A 20,440-nucleotide genomic window follows, 5' to 3' on the forward strand; every position below is an offset into this window, starting at 1 on the left:
AAGAGTGTGTGTGGCTTGAATTAGAAGCTTTCGCTCTCCACTACTCTTTCACAAGCTGGCACAGGATGTCTCAGAGAGTGTGTCAGGGGGCAACAGAACAGTGTGTGTGTGTGTGTGTGTGTGTGTGTGTGTGTGTGTGTGTGTGTGTGTGTGTGTGTGTGTGTGTGTGTGTGTGTGTGTGTGTGTGTGTGTGTGTGTGTGTGTGTGTGTGTGTGTGTGTGTGTGTGTGTGTGTGTAAGTGACGGAGAGAGAGAGCACCCAGGTTTATGTGTTTAATGTAAGGAGGAGGAGGAAGAGAGAAGTTATCTTTGGGAGATAAATGTTACTCACCGTGGAAAAGAAGAGTATTAAAAATAATCTCTGGTAAGAATCTAATTTTCATAACAGAATAACTAGGACATTCATTTCCCAATTTGTGAGGTTACTTTTTCTCAACTTCCTGTCAATGTGGTTTCTTTGCTGTTTGACAGTTATAAATATAGTAAATCTTAATGTGTATCTCACCCCACTATTACTTTTATGTGTGGTTGTGGCTGGACCATAAACTGTGAAACACCACATTAGTACATATGGTAATACATGTAAATAAGCTTCAGATACAGCAACTACAAAATGGTCTTCCAGTTAAAACTGACCAGTGAATGTCAGTTAAGAATTGGTACCCTGCCTGATGATGGTAATAAACTCAAATTCCTGTTGGTTGATTCAATGATGATCACATAGTGAAGGACAAAGGAAAGGGTGACAAAGTGTGTAAAAACAACATGCTGTACAACAGCTGCTTTCTAAAAAGCATATTATTAAGATACATGAAATGTGTTACAAATTTTAAATGGAAATGCAATAGACCTATAGGTAAACTACATGCACATATATAGATGAACCTATAGGTATACCTATCTAGATAGATTGACGAAATCACAGGGAAATGTTGTTTTGTTTAAAAGAAATGAAAAGGAGTGAACTTGGGAAGAGTGTAAAACAGCTGTGTGAAATGTAGGATTGAATTGTAAATTAAGAGAATGCTGATTAGTGACGTTTTTGAAAAGAGAAGAGGAAGTTAGTTGTCAGTGAAGAGTGAGAGAGGGATGGTGGGAGACGGAGAAAGAGAAGTCAAGTGACTCATGGTTAGTGAGGTCAAGTGAGTCCTAATTTGCTCTTCAGTGTGTGTGTGTATGTTTGTGTGTGTGTACGTGCATGAGAGTGTGTGTGCCTGACACAGGAAACACCAACCCTGTCTTCCCCTTTCAAAAGATCACTAGAGGTGTCTCTATTGGAGGATCAGTGACAGACACACAACAGAGAAACAGAGAGGCAGAAAACACGCCAATAATATGAACTACTAACTTCATTAAAGGCAATTCAAATTCCAGGCAGTGATCATGTACTGACTGGTTGAGCTCTCAATCAATAATTCCCCTTAAGGTAACTGTATTCCTCATGTTATTATTTTTATATTTGTCTTTTTTTTCTCTGCATTGTTGGGAAGGGCTCCTAAGTAAGCATTTCACTGTTAGTCTACACCTGTTGTTTAGTATGTGACAAAGGAAATTAGATTAGATTAGATTAATTTGGTATACAGAAAGTTTTATTGTATTGTCTCTGTAAATAACAGCACAGAATGAGTAAAAAAGACACCAGTATTAATAACTGCGTAAATGGCAGTTGAACTGTAGTTAATTGATCCACCTACATTTACATTACATTTGAGTCATTTAGCAGACTCACCTCTCAGGCCTTTTACAGTACCTAACATAAGGAACAAAAAACAACACAAATCCATAAAGACTTCTCTTTACTCTCATCCACTGGACAAGTTAATGACTCTGGATCCAACATAAAGAGGAAGAAAGGAAAATTATGTTGTATCATCAGATCACCATTATACCAACAACACCAGGACTATTGAACAGAAAAGCAACATTGACTGGCTGGGTCTGACTGACATGAAATTATATAGTCATAAACCAGTAACTGTAGTTACTGTTTTGTAAACTGATATAATCTACAAATCATGTCAACTAGAATTGAAGGATTGACTGTATAGTTTCTTTAGTCCCACCATGATCATAACTATTGTCCCAGTCAATGTTTCCTCTAAACTGCACGTGTGCAGTAGCCCAAGACTGCTGCGTAGCTCCCCAGGACTGCCATGCAGAAATATCAGCCCACAGAGAGAAGCACGAGATTGAACTTCACGCAACTTTCTAGAGCAGTAGTCACCGACTGGTCGATCTCCAATGCATTCCTAGTCGATCGGCAAACATTTCTATAAAGAACACAACGATAAACATGTCATGTGTCTGAAGGTACAAACTCTGCCTTCCCAGCGGGCCCAGAGAGCAAATCAAGTGCACTAAAAGACTACCGCTGGCCAAAGGATGGCTCAGATGACCTTGTCTGCAGTAACGTAGCTGGCATAAAAGAAAGCTACAGCAAAGTTGATACTGTGAGATTTCAAAACGTTTAAAACTATGACTAGAGAGAGACTGTCAACGAGTACAGCAAAGAGATGCTGTTTTTATGAGTGAGTTCATGTTTAAGTTCTTACTCAGCACTGTCAACACTTTGTATTCAACACTTTTATAAGCCATAAAATGCACATTATTCATATTTCCACTCAGTGCTACAACAAGCACTGCAGCAGTAATTAATGAGAAGGAAAGTGTATCTATAGGCTTGCGTTGTTGTTATTATTAGCGGCTTGTTTTTTAAAATATATCGAGGAATATTTCACTTTCTCTGTTCGTAGGGGTAACAACATGAATTTGTGCATGAGGCAGAAATAATGCTGTGCGACTCGAGTTCCGCCATCAGCTGGAAGACGGTGTCCCTTTTTGGTCAGTGTCAGTGGAGGAAAGGAAGAGCGGAGGGATGTTGAGAGGCGGACCCTCAGTCTGCTGCTCTCTCCCTCCGCTGAGACTGACCATCACCATCAGCCCAGTAAAATAAAAATAGAAAGCTAATTATTTAAATGTATGCTCTCAGCTGTGCTTCACAAGTAATACAACAACATATCTATTACCAGTGTGATCATATAGCCTACCTCAAACTTTGATTTTTTTTTTTTTTTAATGACCCGTACAACACTGCATTAGTTGGCAGGGCAATTGATAATGTATTGGGCCTATAGCTTACTTCACAAACCTCATTGCTACAGTACTGTTTTTGAATGGTTAATGTTGCATAGGCTTACATTTTTTAAGTCATGTTAAAAACAGATCTGAGCAGTAGATCTCGGCTTGCATGTTGACTCAAAATGATCTTGACTCAGAATAGGTTGGTGACCACTGTTCTCAAGTTTTCCCTGTTAACACTATCAATGTTTCCCTTTACGGTGGCAATTGTGATCGAATCAATACAATATTAGTCACTTTCAATGCAACATACTGAAACAAAACGATCTATGCCAAATATTTTGTTGTAGGCAGAACGCATCGGAGTAGGATTCTATTGCATTGACACGCACTACTCAGCCCGTACTATACACAGACCGGTGTGGCCATTTACTTTGAACTGGACTGTGTTTACAGCATGAGCGGTCGTGAGTAGATGTGCTTGTTTTGAGATCAAAGCGAGAGCTGCATGTAGCCACGTGTGCACATTTTGTTCATATCCTTTGCTAGTTAGTGAGCTATTAGCCCAGTTATAGATCATTTGTAGTCAGCAATAGGGGAGTGATTGCTTCCTACAAGAGCACAAAACATGTACAGTGGGGAAAATAAGTATTTAGTCAGCCACCAATTGTGCAAGTTCTCCCACTTAAAAAGATGAGAGAGGCCTGTAATTTTCATCATAGGTACACGTCAACTATGACAGACAAAATTAGGAAAGAAAATCCAGAAAATCACATTGTAGGATTTTTAATGAATTTATTTGCAAATTATGGTGGAAAATAAGTATTTGGTCAATAACAAAAGTTTCTCAATACTTTGTTATATACCCTTTGTTGGCAATGACACAGGTCAAACGTTTTCTGTAAGTCTTCACAAGGTTTTCACACACTGTTGCTGGTATTTTGGCCCATTCCTCCATGCAGATCTCCTCTAGAGCAGTGATGTTTTGGGGCTGTCGCTGGGCAACACGGACTTTCAACTCCCTCCAAATATTTTCTATGGGGTTGAGATCTGGAGACTGGCTAGGCCACTCCAGGACCTTGAAATGCTTCTTACGAAGCCACTCCTTCGTTGCCCGGGCGGTGTGTTTGGGATCATTGTCATGCTGAAAGACCCAGCCATGTTTCATCTTCAATGCCCTTGCTGATGGAAGGAGGTTTTCACTCAAAATCTCACGATACATGCCCCCATTCATTCTTTCCTTTACACGGATCAGTCGTCCTGGTCCCTTTGCAGAAAAACAGCCCCAAAGCATGATGTTTCCACCCCCATGCTTCACAGTAGGTATGGTGTTCTTTGGATGCAACTCAGCATTCTTTGTCCTCCAAACACGACGAGTTTAGTTTTTACCAAAAAGTTCTATTTTGGTTTCATCTGACCATGTGACATTCTCCCAATCCTCTTCTGGATCATCCAAATGCACTCTAGCAAACTTCAGACGGGCCTGGACATGTACTGGCTTAAGCAGGGGGACACGTCTGGCACTGCAGGATTTGAGTCCCTGGCGGCGTAGTGTGTTACTGATGGTAGGCTTTGTTACTTTGGTCCCAGCTCTCTGCAGGTCATTCACTAGGTCCCCCGTGTGGTTCTGGGATTTTTGCTCACCGTTCTTGTGATCATTTTGACCCCACGGGGTGAGATCTTGCGTGGAGACCCAGATCGAGGGAGATTATCAGTGGTCTTGTATGTCTTCCATTTCCTAATAATTGCTCCCACAGTTGATTTCTTCAAACCAAGCTGCTTACCTATTGCAGATTCAGTCTTCCCAGCCTGGTGCAGGTCTACAATTGTGTTTCTGGTGTCCTTTGACAGCTCTTTGGTCTTGGCCATAGTGGAGTTTGGAGTGTGACTGTTTGAAGTTGTGGACAGGTGTCTTTTATACTGATAACAAGTTCAAACAGGTGCCATTAATACAGGTAACGAGTGGAGGACAGAGGAGCCTCTTAAAGAAGAAGTTACAGGTCTGTGAGAGCCAGAAATCTTGCTTGTTTGTAGGTGACCAAATACTTATTTTCCACCATAATTTGCAAATAAATTCATTAAAAATCCTAGAATGTGATTTTCTGGAGAAAAAAAATCTCAATTTGTCTGTCATAATTGACGTGTACCTATGATGAAAATTACAGGCCTCTCTCATCTTTTTAAGTGGGAGAACTTGCACAATTGGTGGCTGACTAAATACTTTTTTTCGCCACTGTACATTTCTAGACATCTTTGAAAAGCGAGTCAGGTAAAGAGCTTTTTTTTGTCTTAAAGGGTCAGTGTTATATTTTGAGACAGGCTTGAGTACGCTAAGTAGCCAATAGGCAGAGGGTTGCATAATTTGTCTGATTCTCTGTAATAATGGTATGGGAATAATAATGCATTTTATTTTGTAACGTGGTTTCTTGCTTCAAAAACACAACAACATTTTCAGTCACCTCCTTGTCTGACGGACAAGTGGATGAACAGGTTAATGTCAAGCCATGCAGGTTTTTTTCAAAAGTCTCATGCAATGTAGGCTATTGAACACCACACATTGGCTGCTACTGTAGGCTGAATGATAAAACAGCTATTTCCATGTTAAAATATTATGGGATGTATTTTCTCCATTGTTTTTGATGGTAGGCCACTTTGGCAGGCCTACATTATGATCAAATAGCCACAGTAGCCTACATGGCCACTGTTAAAACTGTAACTTAAAGCGGGTACAGCCTCAGTGTTCGCAGTAAACGCGCGCTGGAAGTTGCATAGAATTTTCACAATGTTCAAGTTTGCGCTCAGCAGACCTGAAATTTGCTCAGTGCTGGAAATAATTAGAGGGGGCATTGGTCACAGTTACTGAATCTATTAGTGAAACCACCTGTAGCTTGTAACACAAACATCCGCTCAGTGACAGTGCCTGGTGGTGGTGGTACAGGACTATCTATAGGGCAGCTGAAATGTTGCTGCTGCTATTTTTGCACAGCGTACTACAGTACGGTGCATTACATGCCAACTGGCTTTCTACGCAGCTATCGCTTCAGAGGCAGGCTGGGTTGAACTAGGAGATGTGTTACAGAAAGAGAGTACTGTTTACATTCACTCTATCTCAGTCAGTCTATCTGTAATAGGCGGATACTGTGGAGTCTGTCAGTCTGCATTGTAATCAAAGAGTGTCACAGAGTGTTGTTACAAAGTGTTTGGAACAGATTGTATCAGGTGCAGTAGTGTAGTATACACTACAAGTATAGATAGAAAGGTTTTCAAGAGTTACGTCAATAATGAGGTGGACTTTGTCCCGGATGTCGGGTCATTAGCTGCACACACACACACATACACTCTAAGAGACATGGGTACAGTGAGGGTTTTGTCAGGAACTAGGTAGCAGGTTGGTTGTAACATTTCAGGTTAAACTATTGTAGAAAACCTTGTGGAATTATTGACATCTCTTTGCAACAGAGTTTCACCCTGTCGGAGCAACAATGACGTCACATGTGAAGCTGAGAAAAGAGAGAGTTGGTGTTGTTGACTATGACACACAAATCAAAGGTAAGGGAAATCCTTGTTATTGTTTTTACCCTCTAACGTTACTCTACTGTACAGCTCATCTTTCATGTTCCCCTTCTGGTTGGTATAACATAGTTCTAGTTTCATGCATGTCTATTAGTCACAGACTGAGTCCATATTAAATAATAATAATAATAATAATAATATGCCATTTAGCAGACGCTTTTATCCAAAGCGACTTACAGTCATATGCTTGTTGACTGTAAACACAGTGGACCCAATGGTACAACACAACAGTCACCTTCAGCATTTGGTTCAAGGTCTACATGTACAGGACATAGGGAACTCATTCCCTATTCAAAGTCAGTAAACAAAATGGAGGCATCCCTCTTTATATATCTCTCTACTTCCCTCTTTCATTCTTTCTTTCTTTCTTTCTTTCTTTCTTTCTTTCTTTCTTTCTTTCTCTTTCTTTCTTTCTTTCTTTCTTTCTCTCTTTCTCTCTCTCTCTCTTTCTCTCTCTCTCTCTCTCTCTCTCTCTCTCTCTCTCTCTCTCTCTCTCTCTCTCTCTCTCTCTCTCTCTCTCTCTCTCTCTCTCTCTCTCTCTCTCTCTCTCTCTCTCTCTCTCTCTCATTCCCTCTCACTCACCTCCCTACCTCCCCCTCTCCCCTTCCCACCCCAAGAGGTGCGTTGTCAGTTGGTGGACCAGTTGAAGGTGTTGGACCTGCAGTTGGAGCAGAAATCTCAGCAGCTTCAAGACCTGACAGACTACCTGCGTAGACGCAGTGAGATAGAAGGGGAGTATGCACGCTCACTTGACAAATTGTCAGAGAGGTTCACCTCCAAAATCAAAAGGTAAGTTGCTCCAAGCTCTGTCAGTGCTATGTCTGTTAGTCCTATTTTTATTTTTATTTTATTTAACCTTTATTTAACCAGGTAAGCCAGTTGAGAACAAGTTCTCATTTACAACTGCGACCTGGCCAAGATAAAGCAAAGCAGTGCGATAAAAACAACACAGAGTTACATATGGGGTAAAAAACATAAAGTCAAAAATACAACAGAAAATATATATACAGTGTGTGCAAATGTAGCAAGTTATGGAGGTAAGGCAATAAATAGGCTATAGTGCAAAATAATTACAATAGTATTAACACTGGAATGCTAGATGTGCAAGAGATTATGTGCAAATAGAGATACTGGGGTGCAAAAGAGCAAAATAAATAACAATATAGGGATGAGGTAGTTGGGTGGGCTAATTTCAGATGGGCTGTGTACAGGTGCAGTGATCGGTAAGGTGCTCTGACAACTGATGCTTAAAGTTAGTGAGGGAGATAAGAGTCTCCAGCTTCAGAGATTTTTGCAATTCGTTCCAGTCATTGGCAACAGAGAACTGGAAGGAATGGCGGCCAAAGGAGGTGTTGGCTTTGGGAATGACCAGTGAGATATACCTGCTGGAGCGCAGACTACGGGTGGGGGCTGCTATGGTGACCAATGAGCTAAGATAAGGCGGGGATTTGCCTAGCAGTGATTTATAGATGGCCTGGAGCCAGTGGGTTTGACGTACGAACATGTAGTGAGGACCAGCCAACAAGAGCGTACAGGTCACAGTGGTGGGTAGCGTATGGGGCTTTGGAGACAAAACGGATGGCACTGTGATAGACTACATCCAATTTGCTGAGTAGAGTGTTGGAGGCTATTTTGTAAATGACATTGCCGAAGTCAAGGATCGGTAGGATAGTCAGTTTTACGAGAGCATGTTTGGCAGCATGAGTGAAGGAGGCTTTGTTGCGAAATAGGAAGCCGATTCTAGATTTAACTTTGGATTGGAGATTCTTTATGTGAGTCTGGAAGGAGAGTTTACAGTCTAACCAGACACCTAGGTATTTGTAGTTGTCCACATACTCTAGGTCAGACCCGTCAAGAGTGGTGATTCTAGTCGGGTGGGCGGGTGCCAGCAGCGTTCGATTGAAAAGCATGCATTTAGTTTTACTAGTGTTTAAGAGCAGTTGGAGGCTACTGAAGGAGTGTTGTATGGCATTGAAGCACGTTTGGAGGTTTGTTAACACAGTGTCCAATGAAGGGCCAGATGTATACAAAATGGTGTCGTCTGCGTAGAGGTGGATCTGAGAGTCCTATGGTCATTTAGTTGGCAAGACGGCACAAACAGATCTGGGATCAGACTAGAATTGAGATGGTCTTTGTCTGGGATCAGGCTAGAGTTTAGATGGTCTTTGTGTCTCTGAATCCACTCTTATGCCATGCTACCAATTACATGTTTCCCAGACACATATCAAGCCTATTCCAGAACTAAAAAACAGTGTTTTTTAATTTCCCATTCTAGTATTTTCCATTCTAGTATTTTCTAGTATTTTCCATGTCTATGGTTAAACCATGTCCATTCCCTGTGCCTCTATCTTTCAGAAAGGAGCCCTGTAGTGGCCAGTCTGTGGCCCAGTGTTGGCTGGTGCTCTTGGCTCAGACCAGACAGGAGAGCAGAGACCACAGTGGTCTGAGTGAAATCTGTAGGACCACCCTCACCGAGCCCCTCACCCACTGTCTGGAGATCACACAGCGACTGGCCAAGAGGGTACTGCTCTATCTTCATTTGATTTATTCAACCAGGATAGTTAGCTCAGTAACATTTGCACTGTTTTCCAGGGAGTCCTGGGGAGTCCTATTCCTATCTCTAATTTCTAACCTCTCTCTCTCTCTCTCTCTCTCTCTGTCTCTCTCTCTCTCTGTCTCCATCTCTAATCTGTCTCTATCTCTCTATCTCTAATCTGTCTCTATCTCTAATCTGTCTCTATTTCTCTATCTATAATCTGTCTCTATCTCTAATCTCTCACTATCTCTAATCTCTCTCTATCGCCATCTGTAATCTGTCTCTATCTGTAATCTCTCTCTCTCTCTCTCTCTCTCTCATTCTCTCTCTCTCTCTCTCTTTCTCTCTCTCTCTCTCTCTCTCTCTCTCTCTCTCTGTCTCTCTCTCTCTCTCTCTCTCTCTCTCTCTCTCTCTCTCTCTCTCTCTCTCTCTCTCTCTCTCTCTCTCTCTCTCTCTCTCTCTCTAATCTGTCTCTCTCTCTATCTCTATCTCTCTCTACTCTCTCTCTCTCTCTCTCTCTCTCTCTCTCTCTCTCTCTCTCTCTCTCTCTCTCTCTCTCTGTCTCCATCTCTAATCTGTCTCTATCTCTAATCTCTCTCTCTCTCTATCTCTAATCTCTCTCTCTCTATCTTTAATATCTATCTCTCTCTCTCTCTATCTCTATCTCTCTCTCTCTTTCTCTCTCTCTATATCTATCTATCTATCTATCTATCTATCTATCTATCTATCTATCTATCTATCTATCTATCTATCTATCTATCTATCTATCTATCTATCTATCTATCTATCTATCTATCTATCTATCTATCTATCTATCTATCTATCTCTCTCTCTCTCTCTCTCTCTCTCTCTCTCTCTCTCTCTCTGTCTCCATCTCTAATCTGACTATCTCTAATCTGTCTCTATCTCTAATCTTTCTCTCTCTCTATCTCTAATCTGTCTCTATCTCTAATCTGTCTCTATCTCTAATCTCGCTCTCTCTCTTATCTCTAATCTGTATCTATCTCGCTATCTCTAATCTGTCTCTATCTCTAATCTCTCTCTATCTCTATCTCTAATCTGTCTCTATCTCTAATCTGTCTCTATCTCTAATCTCTAATCTCTCTCTCTCTCCATCTCTAATCTGTCTCTATCTCCATCTTTGCCTCTGCCTCTGTTTCATTCTCCATTCATCTAACATATTTATTGGTTGATCTCTTTATTTCCAGAGTAAAGATGTCTGTACGCAGTTACAGGATGGTCTACTGAAAGTCACCACAGAGCTACAGACAGTAAGTCCAACATGTGTGGGAAACAGACACCAGTCAACAAACAAAATATGGCATATTTTCTAAAATAGGACACTGTGAAATGTAAAGTAGTCGTCTTGGTATTTGCATGATATGGCATGTTGATGGATGTTCTATGTGTGTGTGTGTGTGTTTGTGCGTCAATGTGTGTGTGTGTGTTTCTCCTGGCTTGCAGGCATGGAGGACCTACTACCAGTACCAGTCAGATTATGTGTCTGCAGAGGGAAAGCTGAAGGAAGCAGAGAAACAGAAACAAGGCACTTCTAAGAAGATTGAGAAAGTAAAGAACAGCTCACATCTCTAAATGAGTTAAAGTATGGAGATCTGTGTGTCTGTTTGAGTCTGTGTCTGTATGTGTAATGGCTCATTCCTATGTGTTTTTCCAGAGACAGTGTAAAGTGCAGGAGATTCAGCTGAAGTGCACCAAGGCTCGTAACGACTACCTCCTCAACCTAGCTGCAGCCAATGCTTCCATGAACAAGTACTATCTCCAGGACATCTCCTCACTCATAGATGTGAGTGGTGCTTCACAGCTGCTGTCTGTCTGGCGCCAATAGGGAAGACATTGGATAGTACTGAAAAGTACCAGCCATAAAACACAATGACTACAATACAATGATGCGAACTCAGCGGCCTTGTGTCTGCCCTGAGATTAGAAGGATGGAAGTTCGATCCCCGGCCGAGTCATATCAAAGATTGTAAAAATGGGATCCGAGCCATCTCTGCCTGGCACTAAGCATTAAGGAGATAGATTGGGGGTAAGGCCCTGCCATAGACTAGCGTACTGTCCAAGGGGTGTACTTGTACATCACACTACAGAAACAGGAGATAGGTTCCTGCTTCTATGAGCAGTTCTGGCTCACACAAGCCAAGGTTACTTACAATACTTTACAATACAATGTGCATCCAACATAATATCTACAAGTAGGGTTGGGGTCAAGTCCATTTAATTCAATTCAGGAAGTAAACTGAAATACGCCATGAAAGTGACGCGGCAAGTAGTTTTGAACTTTTGTAGGCTTTTTGAATGGCCTTTAATGGGCAAAAATGTAACGCAATGCTCTTCAGTGCAAACATGTCATAAAAGGTATCTGGCAGAAGTAAATGAATCCACAAACACAAATATAATTGTATATTTATCTTATATGACCGCGTTTTCATGATATAATCTTGAAGTCCATTCAAAAGACCATGGACATTAATATGATGTAGGAACGCTTCACTTGCATGGCGTATTCCAATTCCTATTTTTCAGTTTACTTCCTGAATTGACTGTATTGAAATTGATTTGACCCCAACCCTGCCTACAACATTAACACATAGGCTTATCCCAGTGTCATCTCTCTGTGTCTCTCTCAGTGTTCAGATGTGGGCTACCACCTGTCTCTGTCGCGTGTGCTGTTGGCCTACCTGTCCAGCCGGTCCTGGTGTCAGCAGAACCTGAGTGGAGGGCTCCAGCAGCTCCAAAGTGCTGTGTCTGGACTGGACCAGAGTCAGGACAGAGACAACCTGCTACAGACACACACCAACACCTTCTGTCTGCCCCTCCGCTTCCACTACCAGCCACACGACGGAGACCAGGTAGGGTGTGTGGGTGGGGGGCTGTCGGTTGATGGGTTGTGTGTGTGCTTTTATGTTTGAGAATGTGAGAGTGTGTGGGCTGTGTATCTCGATGTCATGTGTCTTTGCTCCGACCTGTCTGATATCACCTGATTCTTCCCTGTCCCTGTTCCTCTCAGGTGTGTGAGGTGAGTACAGAGCAGGAGATTAGGGGTGAGATGGAGACCAGGTTCCAACAGCTACAATCTAAACTCACCGTGTTCACCCAGGAAACGGAGGAGGTAAAGTCCAGTCCACCCAATCAATCAATCAAATGTATAAAGCCTATTTTTTATCAACAGTTGACATAAAATGCTTTACAGTAACCGAGCCTTGACCCCCTCAAAAGCTTAAAATCGATCTTGTAGTGGATAAGATGGATTCCATCATATTCACTACACACTCTCTCCCTCCTAGGCAGATAAGACTCTGCGGGCGGCCCGCTCTGCCCTGCTGGAAGGTATCAGTGATGATGACCTAGATCCTCCACCCTCCAACAGCCAGACCCAGGGCTCCCTGCTCCATCCCCAGTCCCCGTCTCAGAGCCAAGGTCAGGGGGGAAGTAATGAGAGCCTGTCCAGCAGCAGTAACAGACCCAGTCTGGCCAGACGCAGAGCCAACCTGCAGGAGACTGAGATCCTCTACTGTACTGTGAGTCATTATTACACTGACCTACACATAAGGGTCAGGCCAAAAGTAGTGCACTATAATAATGGGGGTTATGGTAATGATGAAAATGAAAGACAAGGAGATGATGGTGGTGGTGATGATGACAAAGACAATGACGATGATAATGATGATGATGCCAATTTTGAATTGTGTTTGATTCTTCTCTCAGAAAGTGAAGGAGTATCTCTGTAAAAGCTCTCTGGTATCCAAACTACAGGCGAAACATGATCTGCTTAAAGTGGCTGTAGAGAAAGGTACAGCACTAACCACTGCTACAATACGAGAGCTTGAGACTATAAGGTTCTATCTGCATTTTAGTCAAAATGTAGTTATTGACATAGCCTTGTTCTGCTCAATGTTCTCTACTGATATAGTACTCTAAATACCCCAATGTATGTTGTCAATTTCAAAAGAATACAAGATAAAAATTGCTGACACCATTTAAACCAATGAGGGTTCGGAACTTGTAATAGCAATTATCTCAGAATCACATTTTTTCAGATAGGACCGTATAGTCCCAAACTCTCAAATACACACAAAACTGTTCGACATGACTTTGTAGTAAAGCCCCATATACAGTACACTCATTGTTGTTCCCAAATTGCCCAAGTGTCATTTTGGCTCTTAATTTCATATAATACAGGTGTTACAGCTATCCTAATTGTTGCTTTTTCTTCTCTTCCTAGCTGAAGCAACAAATGGTCATCCACCCAGGTAAAGTTACATTCCTCTTTAAGGCCTTTATAACAACCTCATAAGAGTAACATAACAGCTTAGTGCACTGTCTTATACTTAACTGACTAGTGGTGTCTCCTCCCCCCTGTAGAGAAAACTCCAGGAAGTCTGTTCGTGTTAGGATGAAGGGTCAACCTAGCGTCCAGTTCACCCACAAACTCTTCACTGGAGACATGCTCTCGTTCATACAGGTACCAGCCTACTGTTGCTGTCTATCTACATCTCATTCTCCTCCTTAGTATCCTGATTTCAATAAACGTCTCCCTATATTCTCAGGCATCGGGGCAAGAGATCCCAGTGGTTGTGGAAAGCTGCATTCGCTTCATCAACCTCAATGGTGAGCCATTATTGTGCATGTTTGGTGCATATTGATACTGTATATTACAAACAGTTAATGTACTGTAGCGTGTATCTATGAAAGTCTTTATGTCTGTCTGTCAATCAATCCTATACTGTAGGTCTCCACCATGAGGGTATCTTCAGAGTACCAGGGTCTCAGGCCGAGGTCAACAGTCTGAGAGATGCATTTGAGAGAGGTAGGGTCTGCTGTTTATTGGGATAAATCTTGTCCTGGAGGCAGCTCTGCGGGGTGGTCACTAGGTGGCCTAGCCACAAAGTAATACAGTCTGATTTTAAACCTAACCCTAATCTTAACCACACTGCTAACCTTATGCCTAACCCTAACCTTAAATGTTTGTTTTTATAAGATATAGCCAATTTTGACTTTGCGGCTGGCCCATCTAGCAGAAACCGCTCAGTGCTGCCTCCAGGACAATATTCATCCCAATAAACATCAACCTGCTCCTTGCCTGCTGCTCTAGCTGCATCTAGTACAAACCTGGGTTCAAAGTATCTGTTTCAAATACTTTGTCTTTACTGGACTGAGCTGGCCTGGTGCAATGTAACCAATGGTATAGTCCCAAAACTGCAAGCCCAGCCAGGCTCAATTGAACAGTCAGAGTATTTAGAAAGAAAGTTAATATTATTTGAACCTAGGTCTGGTGTCTATGGAAGCCGTAGTCCAGTGCTGTAGTGTTGATCATTAATAATGGTGGGCAATGTGCCCTTGGTGTACCCTGTAGGAGAGGACCCCCTGGCAGAGAGCAGGTGTGACATAGACTTAGTAGCAGGAGTACTGAAGCTCTACTTCAGAACCCTGGAGAACCCTCTCTTTCCTCAGGACAGCACCACTCAACTCCTGGAGTACGCACGTAAGTGTGTGGGTGTGTGAGTGGGGGTTGTGTGTGTGTGTGTGCGTGTGTATGTGTGCATTGGGTAGGTTTTCATATGCTTTCTCCTTGTTGCCCCCAACCCTTCCAGAGATTGACAACGAGACAGAGAGAGCAGCTAAACTCAAATCAGTCATCTCCTCCTATCCTCCACCTGTCATCATCGTCATGAGATACCTCTTTGCATTCCTCCATCAGTAAGTGTCTTTGTTCTGTTTCTAAAACATTTCCCACAAACACACACTTGTTTGAGATTTGTCCATGTCATTGTCAAGGGGAACTAACCATAAACTTACCAGACTCACCACAAAGCCCTTACAAATGCCAGCATTACAAAGAAAGCCCTCTGTTAAAAGAAGAGGAAGAGGAAGGAACCTCAGAGAGAACCAGACATTTGATTAGATAGCTCTTTTCTAAAACACACTTAGGGTGTGTCCCAAATGGCACCCTATTCCCTATATAGGCTCTGGTCAAAAGTTGTGCACTACACTCTTATTAAAAAAAAGGGTTCCAAAAGGGTTCTTTGGCTGTCCCCATAGGAGAACCCTTTTTGGTTCCAGGTAGAACCCGTTTTGGTTCCAGGTTGAACTCTTTTGTGTTCCATGTAGAACCCTCTGTGGAAAGGGTTTTTCATGGAACCCAAAAGGGTTCTACCCGGAACCAAAAGGTTTCTACCTGGAACCAAAAAGGGTTCTTCAAAGGGTTAGGGAGCCATTTGGTTCAACTGTGACATTTCAGCTGTCTTATTCTGTTATTCTTATTCTTCTTGCCCTCTTCTCTCTCTTTCCCTCTCTCTCTCTCTACCTCCCTCTATCTCTCCCCCTCTCTCCCCCAGTGTCTCCCAGTACAGCGATGAGAACATGATGCAGCCCTATAACTTGGCCGTGTGCTTCGGCCCCAGTCTGGTCCAAGGGTTGCAGGATGATGATGTCGTTACTCTGCAGCCTCAGATCAACTCTCTGGTGAAGGGCATCATCTTGCAGCACGAGAGCATCTTCCCCAGCTTGACCGAGCTACAGGGACCGGTGTATGAGAAATGCATGACGCTGGAGCAAGACGATTGGTGACAGAAAACACACAGATAAATGGACAGCGACCTAGACAAACACACACGCAAGTACATACTCATGCACACACACACACACACTTGATGGTGATCGTCTGTGTTTATTTTGCAGTGAGGAGGGAGAAGGGGATTCAGAACTCCACAGTAAAGAAGGTGAGAAGGGGCTGGCTGCTAACTTCATGTGTGTTTGAGAATCAATCATTTGACACAGGGATATTGTTTTTCCATCTATGCTTTATGAGAAACATTCACAGAACTCTTGATTGATGTGCATTGTCCCAGTCAAATAAATGTAATAACTCTTTGTGATCCAGAGTCAGAGTCAAAGGGAGAGCGGTCTCGATCCAACAGCAGCTGCAGTTCCAGACAATCCCCAGCAGGGGGAAGTCTGTCCCTTGGAGCAAAGTTCACCATACAGTTCCCCATGGCTCTACAGGGCAGGTCTCGCTCCCCCGGCTACATACGCAAAGAGTAAGTACTGTCGTATAATCAAACTTGTCTGTACGTGAGTAAAATAACTACTAACGGTGTATCTTTATGAAGGCACATTTATTGCTAACTTCACGTTGCTTCACATTACAAGCCATATGAGAGAGAGAGATGCTTTCCTCATGAACTCCTACATTCCCACAGGCCCTCATTAGCATATGGCCAATCAGGATGCAATAGGCAAATAACACCACAAGTACCATAAAAGATACTTCACCTATTACTGTGGTACCTGTACCACTGAGACTTTAAACCACACTGTAGCCCAGTGGTGCTCAGTGCCGTTTAAGATGAGGGAGGACACTTTTTTTTTTCATGAGCATGGCCTTTTTTCTATTACAGCATATTGGATGACTGTTATTCAAATTCCATTCACACAGTTCAATGTAACAGTGATAGGTTTAGGCTACTACATGATACTCGAATTCTCCCTATATCCATCATGAGGCTGGTACAACCTAGCCTACGAATGAAAGTTTACAACGTAGGTGCACACGTCGAGAGAAAAATTTGAGGTGACAGACAGTGACACATTCAATACCGCCTTGCACACTCTTGCCTGCATCTAGCTGATATAGGGTGTAATCATTAGTCCAACAGTTGCAAACGAGAGTTTCTATTGGACAAATTCAGGTATGTTTATCTCCGTTTTGTTCCGTTTGTTTCCGTTTAAAAAAAGTTTTTCAACAGAATCGGTGGAATGAATACACCCCTGATCACACGTAAACACAGTTCACTTTCATAGCAGCCATGTTGTATTCCTTCTCACATCTATGTGCTCTCCTCCTCTCACCTTTTCCCTTCGCTTGTGGTCTTCATTGCACAATACATCAGCTGTATGTGATCAGGCGAAAAAACCTTTCCAAGCCAAACCATATCATAACCGCTACACACAGCCTACATCGTTGTCACCAAATTAGCTAAAGTAACATCATAGTCAACATAGCTAATAGGACTAACACGTTAGTAAACCCGCTGCAATCATGCAGTAACGTTACAGTGTACAGTCAGTAAGCAGTTTAGCACTTACAACGGCGGTCCCCAGAGGAAATAAATTAGTAAAACAAAAAGCTTACCTTGACTTCAAAGAGTTCCAGTGTTGTGTTGGATAGTCATAGCCAGCTAGCTAACATAGCATCCCTCTGTTTGAGCAGGGTGTTTGAGTAGGCTAGACTAGCTAGCTGCATTTTCTAGTAAGTGAAACTGAAAGTGAAAAAAGAGGACAAAATCTCTCTCTCTTGCTTCTCCTTCATTTTGGAAGAAATTAATTGGTTCAACTATTGTCTTTCTCTCTCTTTGAGTCAACTCCTCACCACATTTTATGCACTGCAGTGCTAGCTAGCTGTAGCTTATGCTTTCAGTAATATATTCATTCTCTGATCCTTTGATTGGGTGGACAACATGTCAGTTCATGCTGCAAGAGCTCTGATAGGTTAGAGGATGTCCTCCGGAAGTTGTCATAGTTAGGGCTGTGGCGGTCATGAGATTTTGTCAGCTGGTGATTGTCAAGCAAGTAACTGTCGGTCTCACGGTAATTGACCGTTCATTAACATAAACACATTTAACATCTCCTGGTTTCCACACATAGCCTACAAGCCACTGATGCAGACCTTTGGAACATCTACATTTAAAAAAGTATAATAAATCCCATGTAATATAGCCTACACCGTCACAATAAATCCAATATTTATTTTAGACAGGTCTAAAGAAGCATGATATGAAGAAAATGTAGTCTATTTCAGAAGAACAGTATAGCATACTCTGAGTTGGCCTAGTCATAATTACTGTGTAGGTCTATGGAAGGGGGTGAGAACCATGAGCCTCCAAGGTTTTGTATTGAAGTCAATGTACCCAGAGGAGGACGGAAGCTAGTTGTCCTCCGGCTACACCATGGTGCTACCCTACAGAGTGCTGTTGAGGCTACTGTAGACCTTCATTGCAAAATAGTGTATTTTAATCAATTATTTGGTGACGTGATTATATTTAGTATAGTTTTATCTAAAAACGATAACTGTTTAAATGTTTAAAATTGTAATGAAATTCACTGAGGATGGTCCTCCCCTTCCTCCTCCTAGGAGCATCAACTACTGTAGCCGTAACTTTGGTAGTAACATGTGTACCATCTACTCTGCTATTCACAGGGTATATTGACTTTTTATTGTTGTAGTTTTAGCACTCATTGTCATAAGTTGTAGTGACCTAAATAAGCTTAAGCGGTGGACCTGAAATATCTCTCTCTCTCCCCCCTCTCTCTCTCTCTCTTTCTCTCTTTCTGTTTTTCACAGAGCCCAGGACCTGTCATCCAGTGACGATATAACAGTTCAGGTTGACAAGGTCTGACATGTTTTTCATTAAGCTAATATTTAATAATTTATTTCTGTAATTACCGGCAGCAGCTGTAGCAATTACTGTTGTCATTTCTGAACTCACTAAGCGTACATAATAAGAGGTTTGCGACCACGCTAGAGGGAATCCACTCCGGTCCAGTGAAAAAAACCATCTCTGTCCTCTTTTTTTCTCTTTTGTCCCCCTCCTCTCTCCTCCCTCATTCCCTCTTTTCATCTCACAGGAGGTCTGCCACCAGATGAGAGCAGTCTTCAAGGAGCTTCTCTCTCGACAATCGTTCCCTCCTCCTTCCTCCTCCACCCCCTTGGTCACCTCATCCCGCTCTTCCTATCTTCCTCCACAGCAGAAGAAAGGAGGGGTCGGGCGCAGAAATGAAAGACCTGTTTAGATCAGACCAACTGGACTGGTAGAAAGAAAGAGGGGACCGGAATAAATGAATGGCTAGATGGATGAATAAATGAATGAGAGGGAATGAAAGGAAGGAGAGAGACAAAAGACTTAGACGAGATGACACAGTGTAGGATGACAGGTTGTGACAGCAGCCTTTGACAGTGGGATTACAGATAGCTGGGTTACATGAACCGTTGTCAGTTCACTGTTCAGTATGCGTCTGCTCAGACAGCAGCCTGCAATGTGAAGCCTGTGAATGGACAGTCACAGACAAACAGGGTTTGACTTCTACTGTGAAGCCTTTTGTTAGTGTGTTTGATACAACACACCCCAATGACCCCCACTCTTATTTTCACTGTAGGGCTGTGTCCCCATTCTCCACACTTTTCCCAAAGTGTGCACTTGCACACTCCCCGCCATGGATTTGAAAAGCATTGGATTATCAGCAGAAAGGGGAATCTTGCTATTGCAAGTGGACAGACAGATTTTGATTCCCACTGTGAAGCCTTTTTTTGTTAGCCTGATCCCAGATCAGTATCTGGGATCAGGCTGTGTTTGATAGAACACACTCCAGTGACCCCAGTGACACACTCCAGTGATCCCAGTGACACACTCCAGTGACCCCAGTGACACACTCCAGTGACCCCAGTGACTTTCACTGTATGCCAATGCTACATAATCAATGGCAGCTTTTGAGTTGATATATCATAACTTATTTTACCCACAATGACTTGGAATGTGCACTGCTGGAACTTCATGAATGGAGAACATGCTACTCTTATATGATCAGTGCTGTTTGTATTCTATGCTCTTATGGTTATGGGCCTATGGAGGCCCTCTATGCCCAATGTGAACACCAAGACAAGTGCTCACTATCTGATTTGGTCAGTTCACCAAAGGTTCATGTTTTGGTAGGCCTATAATTATGGACATTCAAAGGCCATATGGTCTTTATCATAGAGATCCTATAAGATATATGTTCTATCCCCTTTATCAGATGAAAGTTCAATTTTAACCTGGACCAGCTCCTGTCTGAGATTGAGTCACTGAGCTACTGATAACGATGAACTGTGAATTCTAATTCTGATTAGTTTCATTCTTTCAGAGATAAAAGCTTTCTATGTTCGCTTGCTATTTTTATATAGTTTTCTGGATCTGATGATTGTTTGAATAAATGTTTATGTTGAATTTGTTCAGAATTTCCCATGTTACTGTAGGTCTGTACTTCACATTTTACCGGATACAGAGAAGACATTTGCAGTTAGACTTTTGCTCACTAGATGGCAACACCAACTCACAGAGGGGATGCAGTACGTGTGTGTGAGTAATGTATGTTCTGGATGGAGACCACCAATGGGACGTGGCTGATGTGCAACAGATATTTCATTTCTGAATTGGGTAAAATTAGGTTAGGGTTAGGGTTTGGGTTAAGGTTAGGGAAG

General features: G+C 42.4%; 1 protein-coding gene across 3 annotated transcripts; it reads left to right on the plus strand.

Annotated features, from left to right (window-relative positions):
• Positions 1-246: 246 nt before the first annotated feature.
• Positions 247-20,186, plus strand: LOC121545886 (rho GTPase-activating protein 4). Of its 3 annotated transcripts, none has more exons than XM_041856777.2 (22): positions 247-363; positions 6,537-6,626; positions 7,268-7,439; positions 9,006-9,171; positions 10,395-10,457; positions 10,651-10,755; positions 10,862-10,990; positions 11,835-12,056; positions 12,215-12,316; positions 12,492-12,725; positions 12,913-12,997; positions 13,430-13,457; positions 13,570-13,669; positions 13,755-13,815; positions 13,937-14,014; positions 14,561-14,689; positions 14,799-14,904; positions 15,543-15,770; positions 15,886-15,926; positions 16,088-16,244; positions 18,548-18,596; positions 18,832-20,186. In XM_041856777.2, exons 2-22 carry the CDS (start codon positions 6,560-6,562, stop codon positions 18,994-18,996), a joined length of 2,487 nt encoding a protein of 828 aa, XP_041712711.1. In that variant the 5' UTR covers positions 247-363; positions 6,537-6,559; the 3' UTR covers positions 18,997-20,186. The 3 variants fall into 3 exon arrangements, with proteins under 3 accessions (XP_041712711.1, XP_041712710.1, XP_041712712.1); XM_041856776.2 differs by lacking the exon at positions 247-363 and adding an exon at positions 1,273-1,425; XM_041856778.1 differs by lacking the exon at positions 247-363 and adding an exon at positions 6,146-6,163.
• The last annotated feature ends 254 nt before the right edge of the window (positions 20,187-20,440 follow it).

The sequence above is a fragment of the Coregonus clupeaformis genome, chromosome 30 (assembly GCF_020615455.1).
Source record: "Coregonus clupeaformis isolate EN_2021a chromosome 30, ASM2061545v1, whole genome shotgun sequence".
Taxonomy (NCBI): Eukaryota; Metazoa; Chordata; class Actinopteri; order Salmoniformes; family Salmonidae; genus Coregonus; species Coregonus clupeaformis.